Source organism: Microtus oregoni, unplaced genomic scaffold, assembly GCF_018167655.1.
Source record: "Microtus oregoni isolate MIOR12 unplaced genomic scaffold, Mior012 000006F_ref0000085, whole genome shotgun sequence".
Lineage (NCBI taxonomy): Eukaryota > Metazoa > Chordata > Mammalia > Rodentia > Cricetidae > Microtus > Microtus oregoni.
The window spans coordinates 48783550-48808249 of NW_024543065.1; the positions used below are offsets into that span (position 1 = coordinate 48783550).

The 24700-nt window shown below is 50.8% G+C and overlaps 2 protein-coding genes across 6 annotated transcripts in view; one reads left to right on the forward strand and one right to left on the reverse strand.

Moving 5' to 3' along the window:
- LOC121449101 (fukutin related protein) lies at nt 1-7810 on the reverse strand. Of its 2 annotated transcripts, none has more exons than XM_041653314.1 (3): nt 7768-7810; nt 6156-6212; nt 1-3592 (listed from the first exon to the last, which is right to left on the reverse strand). In XM_041653314.1, the coding sequence occupies exon 3, from the start codon at nt 3549-3551 to the stop codon at nt 2067-2069; it is 1485 nt and encodes a 494-aa protein (XP_041509248.1). In that variant the 5' UTR covers nt 3552-3592; nt 6156-6212; nt 7768-7810; the 3' UTR covers nt 1-2066. The 2 variants fall into 2 exon arrangements, with proteins under 2 accessions (XP_041509248.1, XP_041509249.1); XM_041653315.1 differs by having other exon boundaries at nt 6156-6215; nt 7768-7808.
- Nucleotides 7357-24700, forward strand: part of Strn4 (striatin 4) — a 25366-nt gene continuing 8022 nt past the window's right edge. The window contains exons 1-9 of one of the 4 annotated variants that reach the window (XM_041653310.1): nt 7357-7702; nt 13667-13770; nt 14190-14263; nt 15357-15435; nt 17429-17626; nt 19490-19625; nt 23142-23301; nt 23789-23902; nt 24234-24349. In XM_041653310.1, the coding sequence (XP_041509244.1) occupies nt 7421-7702; nt 13667-13770; nt 14190-14263; nt 15357-15435; nt 17429-17626; nt 19490-19625; nt 23142-23301; nt 23789-23902; nt 24234-24349 (1263 nt within the window). In that variant the 5' untranslated portion in view covers nt 7357-7420. Of the gene's footprint in view, nt 7703-7835; nt 8010-13666; nt 13771-14189; nt 14264-15356; nt 15436-17428; nt 17627-19489; nt 19632-23141; nt 23302-23788; nt 23903-24233; nt 24350-24700 lie in introns of those variants that run through there. The other 3 variants (XM_041653309.1, XM_041653311.1, XM_041653312.1) reach the window with 3 other exon arrangements.

The window sequence follows — 24700 nt, forward strand, 5'->3', positions numbered from 1 at the left end:
TTAAAGGTGTGTGCCACCATCGCCTGGCACGTTGGCTTTTTTTTTTTTTTTTTTGAGACAGTCACTTGTAAGCCAGGCTCGCCAGGAACTCTCCACGCGGTTGATGATGGCCTTGAACTCCTGCTCCTCCAGCTGAGGTTGTAGGCACAAACCACCACTCCTGGTGATTTCATTTAGTTTGGTTGAGATGGGGTCTTGCTGTGTTGAAGGTCTTTAACTCCTGGGCTAGAAATACTCCAGCCTCCGCCTCCTAAATAGCTGAGATCACAAATGCACAAGCTGTGCCGGCTTCCTGTGCTTTATTAGTTACTATGCTCTGACCAGTCTGTGGTACAGGTGCCAAGCCTAGGGCCTGTGCAGGCCAGATAAACCTGGGGTCTATAGCCCTAGGGCCTGTGCAGGCTAGACAAACCTGGGTCTACATCCCTAGGGCCTGTGCAGGCTACATAAGCCTGGGTCTACATCCCTAGGGCCTGTGCAGGCTACATAAACCTGGGTCTACATCCCTAGCTTTCCTTTCCTAAATCAGGACCAGAGTGTGGGGGCATATTTCTATAACCCCAGCACCTGGAACACTGAGGCAGGAGAATTAGATAAATTGCAGGCTAGCCTGGGATCCATAGCAAGCCTGGGATCCTCCATTGGCCCAGACATTTTGGTACACACCTACAATCCCAGCCAGCACTCCAGAGTCGAAGACAGGCGGATCAAAAGTTTGAAACCCAGCCTAGGTTACAAAGTTAGACCCTGTCTCAAACCCCTGCTCTTCCCAATAAAATAAATGGGGGGTTTGGGGAGTGGGGAAGGCACAGCCAGGAAGCATGTGGAGGAAATCCTCAAAGCAAGAAAACGAAAGGCTCTATTCATCTTTTATTTTAATTTTAAAGTAATATAAATTAGGCATTATTTAACAATATACAGTTGGTCGTAGTGGTTTGACCATAATTTACATGTATAATTAAATAAGGAAAGTTATTGTTTTTAACCTGGTAAATGGCACAACTACCGCAAGGTCCCACTTGGGTACTATTTCTAGAGCGAGACATAAAATGGGCTTTGAAATGATGGCCTGAATTCAAGTCTCCTATTGACTGGCCACTTCCTAAACTATCTGCTCATGGATAAATAACTGCCATTTTGGCCTCAGTTATCCTGCCTGGAAAATGGATGTAATAGCAGCTGTCAATTCAGGGAGTAGGAGTGAGGATGAATCCATTCGTGTGTATGCCTGGGCCCCAGTAAGCTCTCCTTAACTACGAGTTATGGCGAAGGTTCACCCCTCAGGGCAAGTGGGGAAACGGGGGCCGAGAACTGAAAGAGGTAATAAATATGTCAGCCAGGATCCCAAACCAGAGCCCTGTTAGTCTTCCAGGTACATGAAGGGGCTAGAAGCAGCAGATACATCACGCAGAGTTCTCTCAGAGGAGGGGAGGTGGCCAGTGCCGTCCCACCACCCAGAGCCATGCCAAGAAAACCAGAGATGATGGCCGGACAGATGCGCCCTCTGGTGGAGGAAGCAAACACTACAGCAAAGGATCCTACGGATTCTAGACACCAATTTGGAGGCATTCACAAAACAGGCCGAAAGCAAAACTGTGCAACTGGTCCAGGGCCTCCTAAGTTGTGTGTGGTAGACTGAAGCTGGCTGGTCTGTCCTCCGGACATCACTTTACAAGGGTCTAAGGATCTTGGAACATAATAGGGCAGAGACTGTGTGAAGCCCTGACGATGGGCTCTGATCCCCGGGCTTTTCCATCAAAGGCCACCACTTTCCTCCATTACTTGGATGGAGTAGAAGGTCTCCACACTTACCCCAGCTCAGGGCTCAAGAATATGTATGTTGCTCCAATCTTCCGCAGGGTTCTGCTTTCTGCCAAAGCCGGACTTTTCCTGTGGGCTCCCTCAAGTCTTCCTTGGGCAGTTCACCTTTTTTTTTTTTTTCCCTCCAATGCACAGCCTCACCGCTCAATCAAATAAGCATGTCCAGACCCACAGGGCCTCCAAAGGCAGAGAACTGTTTCCTGTAAATTACCGCTCCCCTAGCCCCAGATGCGAGCACCGGGGTTTCAGCCACCTGTCAAGCTTAAGAGTGCAGGGTTGGGGTACTCCGGGTTTTCGATGACGCCAGGCCCGAACTTGAGCTCCAGAAAGCGGCGGTAGTTGTTAGGGGCCTGCGCCATGAAGCCAGCAAAGGGCAGGGGGACTAGCGGCTGCAGGAAGTGCTCTGGGAACTCCACATCCTGCCGGTGGTCCAGCCACGTGTCCTTCGTCATGACCCCATTGCGGGGGTAGAAGGGCCACAGGTCAACGTGCAGGTGGTTGCTCTCACTGAACTGCACTCGGAAGAAGTCGCCCTCCACTGCCTTCTCCCACACGAAGCCGCGTTCGTCCACTACCGAGCCAGCCTCGGCGCCCCGCAGCTGCTCGCAGTTGCCCACGTCCTCCAGGTAGATGCCCAGGTCTACGTCGTAGTCCCAAGGGATAATGTCACCGTGGCGTGCTGCACCCAGCAACGAGCCGCCCTCCAGCCAGTACCGCACGCCTGCGGCCTCCAGCACGCCCACCACGTAGCGCGCAGTCTCTCGCAACGCGCGCAGGCAGCAGGGCGGTGTCCAGCGGCCCTCGTACAGGTAGGAAGGTGTGTCGCCCGCTACAGTCCCGAAGCAGCGTGCGCTCTCCTTGCTGCAGCCAAACCACTCGAGCCGCCCGCCCTCCCAGCTCACCAAGCGGATGCCCAGAGCACGCAGCAGCGCCGCCCTCCGCGAGCGCCCCTCGCGATCTGCCTTCCAGCGCGCGTGAGCCGTAGCCAGAGGGGGCTGGCGCGCCGCGGCGAAGGTCAAGTCCAGTAGCTGCACTGTCCAGCCCCGTAGAGCAGTCTGCAAGAAGAGGCTGGTGGCCAGAGGCCGCGCCAAGGGCACCGAGAGGTTGAAGAGGTCACGGGAGCGCAGTAGCAGCACAGCGTCGCCATCCACGGCGTCACAGCGCGGTGCGCCGGGTGCTGGACCGTAGCGCGCGGTCCACTCCCGCAGGCTGACGTTCAGTGCCAGGCACCGCGCTGGGTTGGCGGTGGCGACTGGGGCGGCTACCAGGCGCGCGCTGCTCCCTCGGAGCGCCTCCACCATACGCTCCAGGTGGGTTGGCGACTCGGCCCGCACTCCGTCAGGGACCAGGGCCACGAACTCGGTGGCTACATATGTCTCTGGGCGCGAGGCCGCGGCTGGCCGGTCCAGGGCCGGCTGGAGCAGCGCCAAGCGAACGTTGGGGATGCGAGGCAAGGCCAGGGGTGGATAAGGGAGTGTGTCAGCCGCCACTACCACAGGCAGGGCTGGGTCCTGCTGCAGGAAGGAATCCACCAGCTCTGGCACCGCGTTGTCAAAGGCCTCAAACTCCCGAATCAGGACGGTTACACGGGGTCCAGTGGCAGGAGTCCGGCGGGGGCCCCGTGCCCGGGAGTTTCTGGGCTGGTGTTGTAGCCATGATACATAAAAGAAGACTAAGAGGTTGAGGATGATGGCGGCTGCCAGAGCAGCCCAGCAGCGGGTGAGCCGCATGGGGCCCGATGTCAGACTCTAGTCCAGACGTCCAGGACATCCTGGAGAGAAAGGATAAAAAGGGAGGCTGGTGCAGGTTTTCAGCAGCCCCCTCCCTCAAACACTCAGCCCTTCTTCCTGGATCTAATCTCAGGACTAGCCCTCCAGGACTTCCTAAGTGGACGCTGATCTTTCGCAGCTACCTCCCAGTGTTGAGTCTACTACAGGTGTGGGACACCACATAGTTGTAAATGTACCAAGGAGCTGTGTGTGCAAGATTGGTTAAGATGATCCATTTGATGTTACGTGTATTTGATCACCGTTTTTTAAAAGCCATAGTACATTGTGTAATTCAGCCCTCAGAAAGCAAAAGCAGGAGTATGGAGAGCTCAAGGCGAGCACGGGCTGCATAGCGAGACTCGGTCTCAAGAAACAAAACAAAGATCCAAAAGGAGGAAGAGGAGGAAAGAAGCAGCAGCTTGCTGCCCTTTACCCCAGCACTCAGGCAGAGGCAGGTGGATCCCCACGAGTTCAAAGCCAGTCTGCTCTACATAGTGAGTTCCAGGACAACCAGGGCTCATGCCCTGTTTTTGTTTTTTGTTTTTTTTTAAATATTTATTTATGTATTTATTTATGTATGTGTGTATGTATGTATGTATGTATGTATTTATTTATTTATTTATTTATTATGTATACAGTGTCTGCATGTACATCTGCAGGGCAGAAGAGGGCACCAGACCTCATTATATGGATGGTTGTGAGCCACCATGTGGTTGCTGGCAATTGAACTCAGGACCTCTGGAAGAACAGCCAGTACTCTTAACCGCTGAGCCATCTCTTCAGTCCCCAGGCCCTGTTTTTATTTATTTATTTATTTATTTATTTATTTATTTTATTTTAAAGAGGGCTGGGGGCTTAGCTTAGCAATAGAAGCCTAGCCTAGAATTCACCATCGAGTAGCCTGTTCCCCTGAGGTGTGGCTTTTAGTGGCATAATTGCATAGCATAAAAATGTTTCATTCCCAATACAATAAGGAAGGGGGGGGCGCAGAACACGACAATCAAACAAACACAAATCAGAGCTGGAGAGATGGTCAGCAGTGAAGAGCAATGGCTGCTTTTCCAGAGCACTGGAATTTGAATCCCAGCACTCTTGAGGCTGCTCACAACTGTCTGTAACTCCAGTGCCAAGAGCTCTGATGTCCTTTTCTGGCCTCCATGGGTGCCAGGCATGCATGTAGTTAGTACACAGACATGCACACAGGCAAAACACTTGTACATTTGAATAAAAATAGAGTGAGGAAACTGAAGCACAGAGAGGTGAAGTCACTTGTTCAAAGTCACACAGCAGAGAAGAGGGACATGGGATTTGATGCAAGAAGTTAGTTTGAGAATCCTGCTTCAATCCAGTAAACCAGCAGGCACAGTGGCACTCGCCTTTAATCTCGGCATTGCAGAGGCAGAAACAAGAGGATCTCTATGAGTTTGAGGCCAGCCTGGTGTACACAATGAGACCTTGTCTCAAAAACTGAAACACCCTAATAAACTGTTTTGCTTTGTTGAGATGGGATCTCACTGTGTCCTGAAGGCTGGCTTTGAACTAAGAAACTCTTGCTCATCTGACTTCTGGGATTATAGGCCACTATGTCCACCCAGCTCAGTTCTATTTGTTTTTTTTTTTTCAATCAATCACATAGCCCAACTCTTTCACTACATCTCTTCCAGAGCTCAAAAGGCTGAATATGGCACATGAAGTCAGTATACTAAGTAGGTACTTAATCAAGTACTCTGTGCCAGGCTGTTTGTTTTTGAGACAGGGGCTTAATGTGGGCGAGGCTGACCTTGAACAAGGCATAGAGCTGAGGATGCCTCTACCTACCAAAGACTGGGCTGGGATGACAGGCATGTGCTACCATCTTCCACAAGCACTCTACCAGCTAAGCTATGCCCTGAGCCCAAACCCCAATCCCAGCCTCTGTGTTCAGCAGGCCTGAGCAGACAGGCAACCAAAACAATTTAGGTAGGAGGCCAGCAGGGGGCATGAGTGAGTAATATAGGACCTTGCCTAGGAAAAGTGGTCAGGGAAGGGAGAGTGAAGCCGAGACCTTATTGGCTTTCCATTTCTTCCCCTGAACATTTTACATGCTAGAAGTGGTGTTAAATGTGTGTCATCTCAGCTCATAGGAGGTGGAGGCAAGAGGATTAAAAATTCAAGGTCATCCTTGGCCACTGCTTGAGTTGGAGGCCAGTCTGAGCTCCATTAGACTGTCAGAAAAATTCCAAACCACCACCACCACCACCAACGACAAAACAGTGCACAAAGTCTGGTGCGATGGCCCAGCAGGTAAAAGTGCCTGACACTAAGTCTGACCTGAATTTGACCTCCAGGACCCACACAATAGAAGGAACGAATCAACACCGGCAAGCTACCCTCTGACCTCTACACATGCCCACGCACACAATAAATAAATAAGTGAAAATTTTAAAGTGTATGTAAGTGTATCACTTGGATGTGGCCTGAGCCTTTTCACCCAGGTACAAAAAAAGGAGGTCTATTCAGGAACGCCTTTAAGGACATAGAAAGGGCAGCATTTGTGATTCTCGTGATATCAAGGAGACTTCTTACCTCCCTAGGTTTCAGACTGAGGGTGATCAAGGATGGTGGCTCCACCTTGAGTCATCTCTGCTGCGGGAGGAACCAGAAAACAACCAATGAGCCAACTCCATGCAACCAAGTGCAGTTTCATCCTACCCACAATACAAGTCAAGGACTCTTTTTTTCTGTTTGAAGTCCATAGGCTGGGTCACAACTTCAGTTGTCTCAGGAGTGGGGTGGGTGGGTAGAAGGTGTGTCAGATATCATTTGTAAGCTATAACTATCCCTCTTCCATGGTGGTGTCCCAAGGAAGCTGTTACCATGACAACCTCTTCCCTAGACACATGCATCCTTTGGAGATAATCCTGAAACATCCCCTATCTTTCTGGATCACTACAAGGTGGGAGATTGCCCTGTTATAGTAGCCAGGGCATGGCTTTGATTGTCTCTCATCTCCCTGGAAATGGCTTAGACCCTGTAACCATAGCAACGGTCCCACAGCAGCACTTCTCTAAATAAAAACACCTGGTTGGTTTGTCCATGGACCTCCCATATGGGAAGGGGCTATGGTTACCATGGTAATGCCAACTGGGTTGGCTGGGGGAGGGGTGGGGCAGAGGCATTCTTAGAGGAATATCTTTGGGGCTGAGTTCTTTTCTACCTGAGCACTAGGTGAGGAGAGGTTGCCATGGTAACTGATGAGGATAGGGTCAGAAGAACCACCAGGGACTTGGGTTACCTTAGCAACCGCCTCCTGGTGCAAAGATAGTAGGTTCGGGCTCCACATATGCAAAATGGGAGGGGGTTGGAAAAGGCCTCCAGGTTGGAAAGGGTTGCTATGACAACAGACTTGGTCAGGACTTAGGACAGATTCCACTCCCGAAATCACCCCAGGTCGTCTATTATTTTTCCTCTTAATGAGTGAAAGTGGTGGGGGGTGTTATTTGCATCTGGAGCGGGCTAGGGCTCTGACATTGGGGAGAAAGAAGGCAGAAAGAAAGAAGTCCAGTTCTGTCTCACTCCTCCAAGGGGGACAATTGCGAGGGGCTCTAGGTCCTTTGCCTAAGTTGAGGCAGCCCCTCCCCCCTCCCCGGTCAGCATCCCAGAACGCACACACCACCGGGGTAGACCCCGGGTGGGCGAGGCTCGCGCCTAACCCTGTGCTCGCCTCCGCTCCCCTCGCCCGCCCGTCGAGAGCGCGCGCGCGCACGCGAGGTGGGGGTGTGTATGTGTGAAGCTGCGCGTCCGCGCAGGCGCGAGGCAGAACGGGCGCGCGGGCCGGCCCCGGGGCCTCCATGATGGAGGAGCGAGCGGCCGCCGCGGTCGCCTCGGCCGCCTCCTCCTGTCGCCCTCTGGGCTCGGGCACAGCTCCCAACCCGACGGCGGCGGCCCCGGCCTCCAGCCCTGCTCCTGGGCCCGGCCCGGTAGGTAAAGGAGGTAGCGGTGGTGGCAGTCCGGGCCCCACAGCGGGTCCGGAGCCCCTCAGCCTGCCTGGGATCCTGCATTTTATCCAACACGAGTGGGCACGCTTCGAAGCCGAAAAGGCCCGCTGGGAGGCCGAGCGCGCCGAGCTGCAGGTGAGCGCCGCCGCCGCCCTCCCGCGCCCCCCGCCCCGGTCCTCCCCGGCCCGGCCTCGCCTCACCCGCCGCCGCCGCCGCCGCCGCCATCTTGAAGCAATGGCCGCCGGGACGGCCGGGAGGGGGCGGGCGGGGACAGCAACGGGCCGGCGGCGGGGTCCCCGGGGCCTCGGGGCGGGACGCCGGCCCGGCCCGGCCCGGCCGAAGGAGTTGAGCCGGGTCGAGGCGGCAGGGAGCCGCGAGTGGGAGCGTCGGCCCCAAGCCTACGGGTGCCTGAGCGACGCGAGTCGGGGTCCTCCGGGACAAGGTGCTGAGAAAGTGGATGGGGTCTGGGCGAATAAAAATGCCTCGCATCCGTATCCTAACCAGATGCTAGCTGTCAGGGTGGGATGGACGAGGTGCCTTTTGGCGCGACACATGTTTGACATCCACTGGGTGTCAGGAGTGAAGAGAGAAAGTCTGAGAGCTGGGATGGGTACCTGGGGGGGAGTGTCTGGCCTGAAGGAATTGAAAAGTGACTGTGTAAAGACTTCTGAGGATGGGAGGAAGCTTTATGGGAGGTGTCCCAGGATGAAGTCTGTAGCCTCTTGTTCAAGAAGGACACTTTGGGGATGTGTGGGTATCATGTAGGGAAGGGGTCATTTGGGTGGACTCACGGAGAGTGCAGCGGACTTACTCTAGGAATCTCTAGGAGAACTTGAGAGTGGGGCGCGACAGTTTGGAGGCTTGGAGGGAGTGGAGTGATGGTTCTGGTATGAAGATGTGAAGATGTTAGGTAGTTCTCCTGAACTGCAGAGGCATCTGCTGGATATATGCAGTGTGAAGACAAGAGCATCTGTGATGGACAGAGGAATGGGGAACAGGGGGAAGGCAACATGAGGGGGAACCCCATGAAAGAAGTGTTTGTGCAAGGTCCTGAAAAGGGACTTCATGGTTTGTGGAGAAGAAATGTACCAGGTGATGGTTCACCTAACGGGAGTTGGGCTGGGCTCTGTGACCTTGAACAAGGTCCTGCTTGTGGACAGTGGTCTTTCAGATCCAGGAATCAGAAAGGTGAGCACTTCAAGTCCTTCAGGGATGGGCCACTGGGAGTCAAATGGTTCCTAGGCTGGGATGTTATTAGCAGAAATAGTCAGTACTTGGCTTCTGGCAAATCATTTTTGTGTTTGCAAAGTGCTCGCTCCTGTCTAATTGAAGTAGGGCTCCAAATAAGGGACTGATTCGAATTTTGTCCATGGGATGAACTAAGAGAGCATCTTACTTTTCTCCCTTCCTTAGCTAGTGGTCGCTGAGGCTGTGGTAGGGAGAAATCCTTATGTAAGTGCTCCTCGTGTTGTGCCCAACGCTATAACTAAGGCTCTTTCCCAGCGCACATTTCATCAGATCTTCTCAATACCCCATTATGTAGGCAGGCCATGTCATTACCTCACTCAGCAATAATGACAGCAACTGCTATTTATTCAGGGCATATTATGTGCTGGACACTGTATTAAGTACTGTGATACGTGCTATCACAATTTTTGTAGCATTCTGAGAGGGGAAATGGTATCCCTTCCTCGTTTTTAACAAGCGGAGGAGGAATGGGGTTTTGAGAAGGCGAACACTGCGGATCACAGCAGTGAGTGGCAGTGCTGATCTTTTCTCTCTCCCTTACTCAGCACAGGTGAGGAAAGTCTCCAGGGAAGCTTAGAGGCCTCAGCAGGTCACCCAAGCCATCATAGCAGAGTGAGGGCTGAATCTTGACCTCCAGCACTTAACATGGGCACAACTGACAGCATCCACTAAAACAAACATCCTGTCCCCTTGCTGTGTAGCCCAAGCTCAACTAAAACTTACCATCCTCCTGCCTCAGCATTCTAAGTGTTGGGATTACAGGTGTGTGCTACCTCTTAATGAGAGGTGTGTGTCTGTCCCCACAGTTTTGTGGAACTCATGAAGAGCATCATCACTTTGTACTTTTGTTACATTAAATCAAACATTAGGGTTGTGTGTGTGTGTGTGCACAGAATGAATGGAAATGTGCTTATACCATTTTGTGACTTTCCATAAGTCATACATTTAAGTCTCCTTTTCCTATCTGCACAGAGAGCTCTATTTTGATAAAGGCATAGCATTCCCTTGAGTATTTATACCATCACTTACTTATTTTGACCCTTGTCAATGGATGTTTAGGATTGTTTCCACCTTTCCAACCCTGTCAGAAATATCTCTGAAGCCTCAAGAGACAGTTCAGTTGGTAAAGCACTTGCTGAGCAAAGGAGTTGAGTTTGATCCTCCAGAACCCATGTAAAAGGCAGGCATGGTGACACACACTTGGAATCCTGTAGTGGAGAAGTGGAGACGGGCAGGTTACTGGGACTCACTGACTAGTTAGCTTTCCCACTAAGAGCTCCAGGCTAATGAGAGGTCCTGTCTCAAAAAAACAGGGTAGAGGGTGCCTAGAGAATGGTTTTTCTAGATAATGCATGCATTCATAGACACACACACTATGGCTTTGATAACTGACTGAGTTTATGGTGTATGAATGTGTTTTGCTTCAAGATAGGGTCTCACTATGTAGCTCTGGCTTTTCTGGAACTTACTATGTAGACCAGGCTAGTTTTGAACTCACAGAGATCTGCCTGCCTCTGCCTCTGAGTCCTGGGACTAAAGGCATGCTCTGCATCACCTGTTAAATTTTATTTTTAAGTTTAAAATTAAGTTTTTTTATTGTGGAGGTCAGATGACAAATCACAGGAGTTGATTTTCTCCTTTGACCATGTGGCTTCTGAGATGGAACTCAGGCAGCAGACTTGGCAGTTGGCATCTTTACTCACTGAATCATCCTTGGCTCATGCAACTCTTTCCATTTATTTATTTTAAATATTTATTTATCTGTCTGTCTATTTATTTATTTTTGAGGAAGTCTTGCTGTGTGGCTGTGGCAGTATTAGAACTTCATATGTAGATCAAGCTAGCCTTAAACTCACAGAAATACCCCCCTCACACACATCAGCACACACCTAGCTCTTGAGTGCTGGAATTAAAAGCACTTGGTACTGACCACATTTGGCCCCTTTTTATTTGTGAGTCAGGTCTTATTCTGTAGCCATAATGGCCTCGAACTCACAATCCTTGTGTCTCAGCCTCTGGAGTGCTGGAACTACAGGTCTGCGCTGTTACAGGAATAGTCCCATTCTTTGTAATGGGTGTACATCAATACGTCTGACAAGCAACATCCCTTCTCACTCACCTTTCTTCCATTCAGCACTCAGACTTTCTGAAGGGCAACTTCCACGAGAACCTTCATGACGGGCAGTGTTGGTACTGAGGAGCTGTCCCTAGCTGTTTATGATACAATGTCCAGGACACAGGTGGGAAAAGGGCTGGCCAGGAAACTCCAGAGTTCAGAGCAGAGTTCTCAGGAGCAGAGGATATGGCCCCTCAAAAACTTTAGACCAGCAGAAAAGGCTGCTTTATTCAGGAGACTGCAGAGAACTGTCAGTACTCTTGCATAGTTGATTGTGGGATTCTGCTATGTGCTTCTGAAAAGGGAGTCCTTGGGGAGAGATCTGAATCTGCTGTTCTTGCAATGGAGAGAGTAGATGAGGCTCCAGGGAGAAAGTGTGCAGTTCCCTCCTCCACTCAGCCTCTTGGGCACTCTGGGATCCAGTGAAAGCTCGCACTGTCAGGAGCTGTGTGAGCTATAGGCTCCAGGCCACATACTGAATGGGGAGCTTGAGGATGGGAAGATGTGCAGCAGGAGTGGCTCTGTGTTCCAGAAGGATGCTGCCTTAGAGGAGCAGCCTGGGAGAGATGGCAGCCCCAAGTCAGAGCTCAGGGTGTTGGGGCCCTGTGGCTGGAGGGTGTGGCACTTCTAGCTCTCAGCTCCCCTGCTGCCCTCATGTAGGAGACTGACAGGCTGGTGCCAACATTTCCCATTTTTGGTGGGATTCCACCAATCTAAGACACTTCAGCCACATCTTCCTGATTCTCCTTCCTCTCTTCTCTACCAGAGGAACTGGGAAGAGGACAGCAGACCAAGAGGGTGCTGGGGAGGCCCCTACTCAGCTAGTCTCAGTACTTCTGGGTTTTAAAAAAAAAAAAAGGTTTTATTGGATTTATTTGTGTGTTTGCTGAGATTACAGGCATTAATATTACCATGCGCAATTTTATGTGGTGCTGGATATCAAATTCAGGGCTTCATGTGTGCTAGGCCAGCACTCTGACATCCTCAGCCCAGTTCCAGGGTTCTATGTTTTTGTTTTTGTTTTTTTAATTGGGGTGCCTCTTTGAGCTTTGCTAAATTCACACTTGGTTCTCCACATTGTAGCTGTAATGCCTTTGGTACACACCTGGTTATAGCTTTCTTCTGTGGCCTCCCTGTGCTCTTCCAGTAGACATCATGTTCATCTCTGTGGCCCATGATGTTTACTGTCTCCCATTTTGTTCACTCACCTTAGTTCCCATTCTGGTGTACCCTTGCTGTACTTTTAAGAGTACCTTTAGTTTGCCTTGCCCTGTTGTCTGTTTTCTGCCTGCAGCTTCCTTACCTAACTTCTGCATGTGATTGCTGGGGATTGAACTCAGGATCTCTGGAAGAGCAGCCAGTGCTCTTAACTTCTGAACTATCTCCTTACCTAACTTCTGATCAGCCTCAGTCCTCTATTAACTCTGGGTAAAAAACGGAGGTGAGGGATAGCAAGCCTGGGCACAGAGACAGGGAAGATAGGTCAAGGACCCTGCTAGCCCTGAGGAGAATGAGCAGCTTGAATAGGCATTTGAGCATTCCCTGGAGGAACCGGGCAGGTCAGCCTGTGAGTTTTTGGGGGAGCCCTGGAAGCACTTCAAAACTGATGTGCAGGAAGACAGCCATCCACAAGGGCCTGGCCTCCCAAGCCTTTCTCCCTGATGCGTCTTGGTTTAAGGATTAGGTCCCTTTGACTAGCTGGAATTTTGAATTAGCGGACAGGGAGAGAAAAATGAAGAGAGGCAAAGGCAGGGACTGGTATGGCAGCCTTCATTGCAGATTAGAGCTACATATGAGGGACAGTGCCCATGGTGCTCTATTCTCTTAAAAGAGGAAGGCTTGATGAACTACTTAGTGTCTGCAGCAAATCAGTGGCAGAGCCAGACCTGGCTCTCAGGCTGCTTTGGGCTAGAACAGTGGAGCCATTCTGGGAAAGCCAGAAAGAGCCCCATGCTCTGGACTTTGGTAGAAGGGCTTCCAGAACATGATTGGTGGTGCCTGCCTCAAAGGCTTTTGGCTCAATGTTTCTAAATGGTCTTTTGACAGACTGGAGTTGACTAGGGCATCCCAGCTAGCAGTCAGGGAGGAGAGGGTAGCAGGAACCATACGCCATATCTGTGACACATCTATCTCCTCATGCCCTGGGCAGCATAAAGCTTCAAACTGCTTCTGCATTGCAGCGGGAGCTGAGCCCAGCCTCCTACTCTTGTCCCTGAGTGCCAGAAGTAGCTAGCTTCCTACGCCTCCCAGCAACAGATGCTCTAAAGGAATAGTGGGATACCACCTCCACCAGCAACCATAGGGACAGCAGCTGATGGGGGAAGGGGGGAATTCAGGGCTGTTAATGCTTAACACCCCCAACACATCCCTGACCTAACTCCTCAGAAGGCCACGGTCAAGTCAGGCTGGGCTGTCCCTGTTTGAACTTCATGGGTTAAGAATGGCTCCTCAGCTTTTTTCTTTTCTTTTTTAAAGGTAAAGTCTTATCTTAGCCCACACTGGACTTGAACTCATAGCAATCCCTGTTGCCTTAGCCTCCTGAGTGCTGAGATTATAGACAGAGCTCTTTTATGGTTGATACACCTAGAGATTCTGGAGGAAGACTCAGCTTGACCTCACTTCTTACTGAATCCTGGCATCCATGGGGGAGAGGCTGAAGCTGTGCCTGAATGGGGAGGGAGACACAGCATCAGTGACCCTTAGTCCCTGCTGTCCTCCTTTCTCTTCTGTCCCAGGCTCAGGTGGCTTTCCTCCAGGGTGAGAGGAAAGGCCAAGAGAATCTAAAGACAGACCTGGTGCGGCGGATCAAGATGCTGGAGTATGCGCTGAAGCAGGAGAGGTGAGCCCTGCCCCTGCCAGAGAGGTCACTGTTCCAGAGAGGGTGGCAGGCTGCTAGCTCACTCCTGCCAGTAAAGGAAATTTCTTCACTTTCCTCTTCCCATCATCCCTAGGAGTGGGTGAAGCAGATTGCAGTGAGTGGGATTCAGATGCCAGCAGCAGCATTTGGGGCTATGGCAAACCTACTGTGTGCACCAATTCTGAACAGCTGCTACCTTGCTTATTCTTGCCATAGTCTGATGGTGTTGCTGGCCATGGTTCTGGGACGGAACTGAGGCTTCAGGAGGAGGGTAACTGAAAATCTTAGAGCTGGTGCTTGTGGGCAGGGTGTGAATGAAGACAGCCTTGGAACTTGGGCTTTCTGAAGTAGTCTCTTTCCCTGTCTGCTCTTCTCTACTCATTTGTTATTTACTCTTTTAGGGCCAAGTATCATAAACTGAAGTTCGGGACAGACCTGAATCAGGGGGAGAAGAAGGCAGATCTGTCAGAACAAGGTACCCGCCCTTGCATCCTCCCTTGCCCCCCTCCCCTCGGCACAGCAGCTGCTTGGCATAGAGAAGTTGCAGATGGCCTGTGCTTTCTTACTTTGCTCCATGAAATGCAGCAGTGGCCATAGGGTTGCAGTGGGGTTTAATCAGACACTGTGTTCAGGCCTACCTGTCTGCCATCCTGCTGTCCTCAGGGACATTATGGGTGCTTCAGCAGCTCCCGCCTCCTCCTGTTAGGAGAGTGAGTGAGACTATTTGTGGCATGCTGTGGAAAGCGTAGGAAGGCCATCATCAAAGAGCTGGTGTTTGCACTGGGCTGTCATTCAGTCATTTACCCTCAAAATTTGATATGTGATGTGCTGGCTCACAGCAGAGAGCAGAATAGATGTGGTTCTGTTCTGTGGGCACTGGTGGCTTAAGCTTCTGGAAGGAGGGATCAGATGCCCATGGGAGTAAGAGGATGTTTTCATGTGAGGCACTAGTACTTAGTCAGTGTAGGTAGACCCTGTGGCAAGGGCAATGTGCTTGACTGTGCTGGTGATGCTGGGAGCTTGGTCCAGGGCTCTGTAAAGGCCTTGCCTGCAGGGCTAAGAAAGGTCATCAGCTATTGCCATGCTTCTCCTACTAAGATAATAAGCTCTTGATTGGTGTGGCCCAGGCATGTAGCGCGGCCTTACAGATGCCCAGTGGATACCTGATGAGCAATTCACAGAACAGGTTTCTCAGCCAGCCTCACCTCATCGTGAGAGGTGAAAGCTGTAGCATGGAAGGCAGGCTCATAGGCGCTCAGAGCTGCTCCAGGAAGTACAGCCAGACTGCCTACTCCTCGCATAAGAAAACAGCAGCCAGCCATGCGTGTGGAGGCACAGTTCTGCTATTATAGGGGGTGGTGATGGTTGGCAGCGGCCAGTCAAGAGCCTAGCAGCGTGGAGAACTTCCAAAAGAGGAGTCACGCTGAGTGGGAGAGTGGGTGGAGCACACTCAGGAAGTGGGGACAAGGCCTGTGATGGTAGCAGATTTGGACTTGATGGGAGAGAATGGAAGGGTTACAGGAAAGTGTCGGTGTCCTGACTGAGACGCCCTCCTCTTTTCTCTCTAGTCTCCAATGGCCCTGTGGAGTCGGTCACACTGGAGAACAGCCCATTGGTGTGGAAGGAGGGGCGACAGCTTCTGCGACAGTGAGTGGGGGGGGGGGGACAGGATGGGGCACGAAACACACAGCATACTTGGCTCAGAAGATAAACCGAAGGAATCCACAGTCTTTCCTGTCCCCACTGGGATGTGAACTATCAGGATCCCACCCAGACAGATCTGGAATGACCCCTCAGCCCATGGGAACTAGAGGGAAGGCTTGCAGCAGGGGGCACCCTCCCACATCCTGAACTTGACCCTGCATGCCTCTCTGACATTTCCTTTTAAAAGAATAATGTTGGGAAAAATTATTTTTCAAAGAGTGAAATTAAATGATAGTAGTATTAGTACCTGGGTGCTGTGGGTTCAACCCAGGACCTCAGAGAAGGTGAACCCTATTGTCTTGCCCTCTGAGAGGTGAGCTGTCCTGCCTCCTGAGAGGAGAGAGGCCCCAAACAGAATAAGTGGGCCACCAGCCTCTAGCCAAGTCAGTATTTTTGTTACTTTAAAAATTTTAGCATTTTAGGATACTTGAGAAGTAAATAGTCCCAGTAAATAATCCCATTTCTGAGGAAATGTGACCCTGTACATATTGACATCTCCACCATCAGCCCTAGCACTTGGAGGGGTGCCCTGAGTCACTAATGGAGTACTCTGTGCTGTGTTAAGAGTCGCGACTCTCCTTTTACTGTTCTTAGGCTTTATAATGCTTTGACTTATTATTAAATCCTCCGTATAAATTAGATAAGTTATGTAATGTTAAAAATTTCGTGGGTAGAGTGTGGCTTAAGGGTTGAGTCCTTACTGCAGGGAAGGCCCTGGAGTCCATCCCCAGCACCACAGAAATCACCACCATGTAATAGGCACCCTTCTGGAAAGCCAAAGGTCTCGAGAGCCAATCCATTGTGAGGCTTAGGACTCGTGACAGACCTCAGGAAGCTGACCTTGACTGCTTTCAGCTCAGTCTTTGCAAACCACTGCTAACGTAAGTGGGCACAAATAACCCCAGAGGGCTGAAACAAATATAATGAGAGCCAATCACAGTGTCTGTACTGTGTAACTGCTAGCTTGCCCCGATTCACTGGTGCAGAGACCATTTAATAAATACAAGGAGGGCCTACATTGGGCTCCCAGGCAGTCATCTCTAGAGCTCACCGTCCAGATTGCCAGGCTTCTCTACCTCTCTTGTCCCCTGGGAGATAAGAGCCTGGGCCACACACAGGCATTACAGAGATGAGACAAGCAAAGGAGGGCACAGGCACCCAAATGGGCCTCTAGCAGAGCAGCAAGGCAGTATTGCCCCTTAACTTTGGAAGCTGCAGATACCCATGATTGACTTTTTGATCTTTTTCTCTTCTTTTTCTTTTTCCTTTAGGCCAGTCTCAGCTGGCTTCAGTTTTTTAAGTTGCAGAAGTAATAAATGCTCAGGTGTAGAAGTAAGTAGAACAATCCACAGTGCTCTCTTGCAGGCTGCGGATATAGCGCAGCGGTAGAGCGCTTGCCTCGCATGCTCAAGGCCCTGGGGTCCATCCCCAGTACCGCAGAAAAAAACAGTGTACTCTTGTGTCCTGGATCCTTCCCTGCAGAGGTCACTGTTGCTCAGTTCTGTTTGTCTTCTAGGCATCCCAGAAGCAAGCACAAGTGTGTCTCTGTGTGTGATGAAAACACACACACACCTTCACACTCTTTTTTCCATTTTTATAAAGCCTGGAATCACATGGAGCATGGTACATACACCATGTTCGCTGTGCTGCTGATCATAGTCATCTTTCTGTGGCTCTCTGCCTTCGTCACCTTCTGCCTAGCGTCCATCAATGGACATCTGGCTTTTCCTGCACATGGGCTCTCCCCTACATGTCGGGGACACAGTGTGCCATAACAGCGTGCATGGGGACCAGGGCTTCCATTGAGAAGTATCAGAAGCCAGGCTGCTGCTCAGGGCTTGCTTCTGAAAAATTGCCGTCTGCTCTTTGGTGGCCCCTCGGAAGGCTGCTGGGTTTTGCGTGCCATGTGTTTCCTGACCTGGCTCTGCTTCCACAGGTACCTGGAAGAGGTGGGCTACACAGATACCATATTGGACATGCGGTCCAAGCGAGTGCGTTCCCTTCTGGGCCGTTCAGTGGAACTCAATGGGGCCACTGAGCCTATCGAGGGGGCTCCCAGGGCTTCACCAGGCCCCGGGGGACTTAGTGGTGGCGAGTCTCTGCTGGTAAAACAGATCGAGGAACAGATCAAAAGGTGAGACCCTGAGCAGGAATGTTGTTCTTTCCCCTTGAGGAAGGCTGAGCAGTAAATCAGCTGTTTCCAGCTGTTATGCCAGCCCTTCTAGATTATGTTGTGGGCTCCACCATTGCTAGGCTTCCCCTTTAGGTTGTCACATGGTCTTTTTTCCTAGCTGAGGATAGACCTCGGGTGGTTTGGTTGCAGAGGGAAACGTGAGGCCTCTACCCTTGTCTTAGGGGGCTCATTTTGTTCATCTTCCCATCAGTAGTTGGTATTCATCAGGAGCAGTAACATCATCATTAGGTGATGCTAAGTGCTATGAAGAATGTGAAGAGAGTGACAGGAGATTGCCAGGTACTGTGGCACACCCCTGTGGTCCCAGCTGCTCAGGAGGCAGAGGCAGGAGATTGTTTGAGCCCAGGGGGTTGGAGACCAGCCTGGCCAGAAAAAAAAAAAAAAGTGACAGAAGTAGTGCCCTGCTTGGTACCTGGGAGGGAGGACCACTTTGTGGAGGTAATATTTGGCCAGAGAGTAGCAGGAAAGAGTGCTCTCCAGGCAAGGGAAGTACTGAGAGCCGGATTCTGAGACAGAAAGGGCTTGATGTGTATGGGAAGCAGGAGACCTGTGTGGCATGGCTGCTGCAGTAAACACATGAGCCTTGTGGCCTGTGGTCTGTGGTGAGGCCAGATCTCAGGAGGCAGATCACGGAGTGCCTCCCAGGCCATGATAAACAGTGGATGCTTACCCACAGGGTTGTGGGAAGCCAGTGGTTTCTAGCAGAGGTATATCATCTGACATCTTAGTCTGCTTTGAGGAGAGATTACGGAAGCAGGGAGACCAGCTGGGGGCTTACCGTGGGGTTTAGGCCAGAGCTAATGGACTTTAGTAATGGACAGGTAAGAAATGGGCTCTTGTAAAGGACTTAGGGGGAGGAAGAGGAAAAGAAGTCTGAGGAATGGATTGGTACCTTCTGAAGCCAGGAACCTGGGTGGAGGAGGAGGGACAGCAGGAGTTGATGCAGTTGTGCAGTTGTGTTGAGGGTAAAGTATCTGTGTGCCCCACATCAAAAGGCCACATGTAGCTTGGAGCCCTAAACATCTCTCTAGTTTACAACACACTGATGTTTGGGGGAGGGATCTAACTGTGGACCCCGAGGGCTCCTAAGTCTAGAGATTGGTGAGGAGAGCTGAAGGAGGAAGGGGAAGTCAGAGAAGAGGCAGAGGTGGATGTGGAAGGAGGAAGTCCTCAAAGGAAAGTGTTCTGGGATGGCCAGAGAGGGTATGCTAAATTGATCTCTTTAGAAAAGTAGTAACTGTGTCCTGGCAGTTGACAACTCTGGTGTGACAGTGGACAGCAGGGGAAGGGTGGATATCTGTAAGGAAGGGATGGCATTCAAGTCTGTCTATGCTGCCTGCACTTGGTATTGGGGTCTGTTTTCCCTGGGAGCCAGGAGGCAGAGAAGGAATGCTACCTATTTGATGGTACGAGGCTCTCCCATGTCCATGTTAGTTGATAGTAAAGAGTTCGAAGTGTCTGAGTGTTGCAGAGTGGCTACTACTTGGGCTGATTAAGGGAGGGGCACTGGGCAGCGATGTCTTCTTACCCAGCTCATGTCTGACTTGGCCAGATGTAGGACAGGCATATGCAGGGGTGCTCTGTCAATTACAATTGGAATTCAGTGGGTGTGAGGCATAGCTTTAGGTCTGTACAAGGACCCCAGGGATGATAGTGCACGACAGAGGCTGAATAAGAGGCTGTGCATGCTCAAAGCCAAGGCTTCTTGGGGCTTAGGAGCTCAGCTATGTCTGGAATCTTATCTCTGGCCTCTTGTCACCTGACAGGACTGACATCCCTCTGTCTGTTTCCCTTTCTTGGCAGAAACGCAGCAGGCAAAGATGGCAAGGAGCGCCTGGGTGGCTCGGTACTGGAGCAGATCCCCTTCCTGCAGAACTGCGAGGATGAGGACAGCGATGAGGATGATGAGCTAGACAGTGTTCAACACAAGAAGCAGCGTGTGAGGGTGAATCTTCCACTGCTGTCCTAGCCTCTGCCCCGGGCCTTCCCTGGCCCCAGATAATGCCCCATCCTACCTTTCCATTTATGATTCTGCAGGACAGCTCAGTGCCCTGACCCATGCAGAGCTGCTTCCCTTCAGCTAGCCTGTCCCCAATCCTAAGTGAAATGTTTTTACCTGTGACTCTTGCTTTCTATCCCCATGTTCTGAAAAGGGTGTGAAGCACAGGCTCTCAGTAAAAAATTGTGAATGAGTAAATGTGCCTGGGTGAGGTCTGGGGAGTCAGTATGATCTTGGGGGTTCTGGTCTGCTGTGTGGTCAGGGCCCTTGCCTGTGTGACTTTGATGTAGCATCCTGACCTTATCGGCATGCCCTAACATCTTCCTCCCAGCACCCAGTATGGTCCTGTACTGTTTCCAGGATTCTGTCCTTGGTTGTGATATGACCTTAGTTGCCCATTAACACCTGCTGAACCCTTCACAACCCAGCTCTGAGCAGGTCATGGGACAAGATCACAAGTGGAGCAGTAGTGGCTTTGTAGATGGCCACCTGCAGGACATGCTAAGGTGGAGGCAGAGACATCAGTTGTGGGAAAAGTCTCAGCTTTCCCTGAACACCACTTTCCCAGATGTGGCTTCTGCGGCTCTTTTCTATTTAGTCTAGGCACACTTTCTCTATCTTGCCTTGGGTCTCCTGGGACCACAGAGAATGTGTTTTGTCAGCTTCTAGAGCTCCAGGTTCCCTTATCTGAACCCTGACAAACTCTTGAGGTGGTGGTGGGAGGGTCTTGGCTCCCACTCTATCCCTAGGGTCCCTGGCATGACTTAGCACAGGGTCCTGTCCAGGTGGAGCAAATGATAGACCTGGAGCCCTGGAGGAGGCAAAAGGCTAAAGTGTATCTTTGATGTGGGCACTCTAACTTGGCGTCCTGGTTTAGATGTTAGAATCTTCTGTTCTTCCCTACCCCCACTTGGGATTGTCTTTTCTTTTGTATGTGTATAAGAGAGAGAAAAAGAAAGAGGGGGAATATTTGTATGCTTCATATGGAGGTCTACTTCCTCAAGAGCTGTCTACCTTGTGACTTTTTGGATTTGTTTGTTTCCATTTTTGGTATTTATTTGTGTATTAGTCAGAGTTCTCTAGAGGATCAGAACTGATAGAATAAATCTATAGCCAGCTTGATATATATAAATCTATAGATACTTAGATAGATAGAAAGAGGATTTATTAGAATGGCTTACAGAATGTGGTCCCACTTGTCCAACAATGACTATCTACCAACGGAAGTTTCAAGAATCCAGTAGTGCCTGGCAGTGGTGGCACACGCCTTTACTCTCCAGCTCTCGGAAGACAGAGGCAGGCAGATCTCAGGGCCAGTCTGGTCTACAAAGCAAGTTCCAGGACAGCCATGGCAATTACACAGAGAAACCCTGTCTTGAGAAACTTAAAAAAGAAAGAAAGGAAGAAAGAAAAAAAAAGAATCCAGTAGTTTCTCTGTCCACTAGGCTGAATGTCCCAGCTGATCTTCAGTATATGCCAGAATCCTGAAGAAGTAGACTCTAATGCCAGTGAAGTAATGGACTTAGTAGTGAGGGCCAACAGGTAGAGAGCAAGCTGCTTCTTTCATGTCCTTGTTTGTTATACGCACCAGCAGGTGTGGTCTAGATTTAAAGGTGGATCCTTCCACCTCAAAAGATCCGAATTCAAAGTGGATCTTTGATGTGGATTCCCCTTTGTATGCTGTGATTACCATTAATGAATAAAGAAAACTGTCTTGAGCCCGTGATAGGGCAGAACTTAGATAGTTAGGGAAAACTAAACTGAATGCTGGGAGAAAGAAGGGCGGAGTCAGAGAAGCCATGTAGGCCAGACACCGGAACTTTAGCTGGTAAGCCGCAGCCACGTGGCAATACACAGATTAATGGAGAGGGGTTAAATTAATATGTAAGAGTTAGACAATAAGAAGCTAGAGCTAATGGGCCAATCGGTGATTTAAATAATATAGTTTCTGTGTGGTTATTTCGGTTCTGGGCAGCTGGGACGAACAAGCAGCCTTCCTGCAGCAGATCTTCCTACTTCAGATGATTTAATTAAGAAAATTGCTCACAGGTGTGCCCAGCTGCTTGGGCTTTAGGTAATTCCAGATGTAGTCAGTTGACAACAAGAACAGCCATCACAGTTTGTATTTTTGTTTTTTTGTTTTTGTTTTGTTTTGACACAGTTTCTCTGTGTAGTCCTGGCTGTCCTGGAGCTTGTGATCAGGATGGCCTGGAACTTACAGATACTCCTGCCTTTGCTTCCCGAGTGCTGTGATTGAAGGTTTATACCACCATGTCTAGTTTGTGTTATTGAGACAATGGGTGTAAACTTACTGATGAGCCTCCAGGCTGGCTGACTAGCAAACCTCAGAAACACTGTCTCCTCTCCCCAGCCCTGCATCACACTACCATACCTGTCTTTTTATCTGGGCGCTGGGGATGGAACTTGGACCTGAGGCTTGTTTGGCAGGCAATCAACTGAGCTGTCTCCCCAGCCTCTCAGGACTCTTCTTCTGAGCCTGGATGACACTTTTTCTAGGAACCAGGCCTCACAGCAGAAATGATTCTTCACTTTATTTTTTTTTTGTGTGTGTGTGTATTCTGTGGTTCTCATGCTCAAATTCATGGTCTCACATATGCCAGGCAAGCACTCTGTGCCCGAGCTTCATCCCAGCTCTTTTGTTTCCTTTTGAGGCAGAGTTTCATACTACAGTAGAGGCTAGTCTAGAACTCTTGGCCACCTTCTGCCTTGTTCAACTTCTGAGTACTAAATCAGGCATGAGCATCACCTCCATCTTCCCCCTCACTGTTGTATACCAAGAGGCCTGTGCATTTCACTGTCTTGTCCCCCATGCCCTGTGGGCTCCCTGGTGTGGATGCCTGAGAGTTGTTAATTCTAGATTCAGACCCTCTGGATGACCACTTTGGAGAATCAGCTGTGTCCTGGGCTCCACAGTTTGTTGGTGCTGCCCATTTTGGGGCCCAGTTTGAATTTGGGGGCCTGGGGTAATGGGCTTCATTCTGTATAGCTTATTCCTACACATACAGGATGGGAAGAAGGATAGTAGTTTGGGTCACTGTTCACAGGATTGTGGATTAAAATGAAGCCATGTCTGTAAACTCATCTGTGAGCCACTAGTTCTTGCTCAAGCACACAGCTGAGTGACAAGGGTATATTATCACTGTAAGTTTTATGCCCAGAGTGGAAATAGAGGTTCTGTTCATCCCCTTGCAATTGTATGTCTCTGTATACTCCCAGGGCTTGTATCATATGACTTCCTGAGAGCCATGTGCTGGGGAGGGGCTCAACAAAGCTGAGGAGAGATGAGAGTGCCCAGTGCTGGCGGTAGAGGAGGGCCCTCTGCAGTCCCCAGATCTAGGCTTTGGGAAATGAGCTGATGACTTGCCTTTTCCCAGGAACCAGCTGGGTTTGCTCTCTGAACTCCAGCTCCTTTTCCCACTTCTTCCCCTACCCTAGCTCCCATCCAAGGCCCTAGTGCCTGAAATGGAGGACGAGGATGAGGAAGATGACTCGGAAGATGCTATCAATGAGTTTGATTTCCTGGGCTCAGGAGAAGATGGGGAAGGGTCTCCAGATCCTCAACGTTGTGCTGCAGAGGGGAACCCCCATGAGCTGGGTGAGTCGGAGACTGACTGACAGGCCTGGCTAAGACAGGATCTGACCCTGCATGCTTCAGGTGCTTCCTGTCCAGGCCTGGGCGGATGTACTTCCTGAGGTGGGTCAAGGATAGCTGAAGCCCCAAGCCAGGTCCAGGCCCTTACCCTTCCCTGGAAAGTCCCTTTGAGCTGTATTCAAGTGGCCCTGCCAGAAGTCAGCTCCGGTCCTCACAGCAAGTGTCCAGGGCCTATCTAACTCAAGTAGGGGGTAGGATGAAAACTGATATGGAGAGGGGGATGGGGCTATGTCTCTTCCTACCTTGTGACTCCCGACTAGAAGGGCCTTGGGGGTCCCCTGGGCCTAGGGTAGAGAGATGCCTGCCATCTCTCACTGGGTCCCTGCTAGTCTATTTCCTCAGTCTGTGTGTCCAGCAGCAGTGGGGTGGGCTTCCCTCAAAGATTGGGTAGAACTGGTGGGCAATTCTTGTTTATGACTCTTTCATGCAGAAAGCCGTCGGGTCAAACTCCAGGGAATTCTTGCTGACCTCCGGGATGTGGACGGGCTGCCCCCCAAAGTGACCGTTCCACCTCCTGGCACACCCCAGCCCCGGCCTCATGAAGGTAATCTCTAACCCCACATGCCAGTACCTTGGGGTCCATAACAGAGGGGGTGCTGCAGAGCTAAGCCCGGGGTCTCTGTGTCCTCAGAGGTAAGGCCCAGTCTCCAATCTGCAGCCTACCTGTCCCAAAAGGTCGTCTGTCTGTCTGTTTCCCTCTCTTTTTGTCTGTCCTCCCCTGTTTGTCTGTCTGTCCGTCCCTGTCTTCCTTTCCAGCTGAGATTCTTGATCCTGTCTTCCTGCCTCTCTTCCTTGCTCCTCATCCTTTCTGCCTCTTTCTGCCTTTCTCTCTCTCCCTGGCCCTGTCTGCCCCACCTACCCCTCCCCCCTACCAGGTTCCTTTGGCTTCTCCTCAGACGTCTTCATCATGGACACTATCGGGGGCGGGGAGGTGAGCCTGGGGGACTTGGCAGATCTCACCGTCACCAATGACAACGACCTCAGCTGTGATGTAAGTTTTTGGGGTGCCCCTTCAGTTCTTAGCTCTGAGCATGTTGCAGGTCTGGGTTCTTTCCCTTTCATATGAGGACTGTGAGAGGTCATTCCATACCCCAGCAGGAGACCTCAACACACCAAGCCTTACAGAGGGGGTACCTGGCAAACACCTCACTTAGGTGCAAGCTCTGAAAAACACAGGAGTTTCTTCGTTTCATGCCTTCTTAGGTGATGTGGGGAGATGATTGCCAGCCATGCTTCCCCACTCGGGACCTCTATTGTGAGTGGAACAGGGGCTAGAATGAAGGGGCCTCATGACTAGCATCCTGTGCTGTGCATCTTGGTCACTGGGACTTTCTGTGGTGGG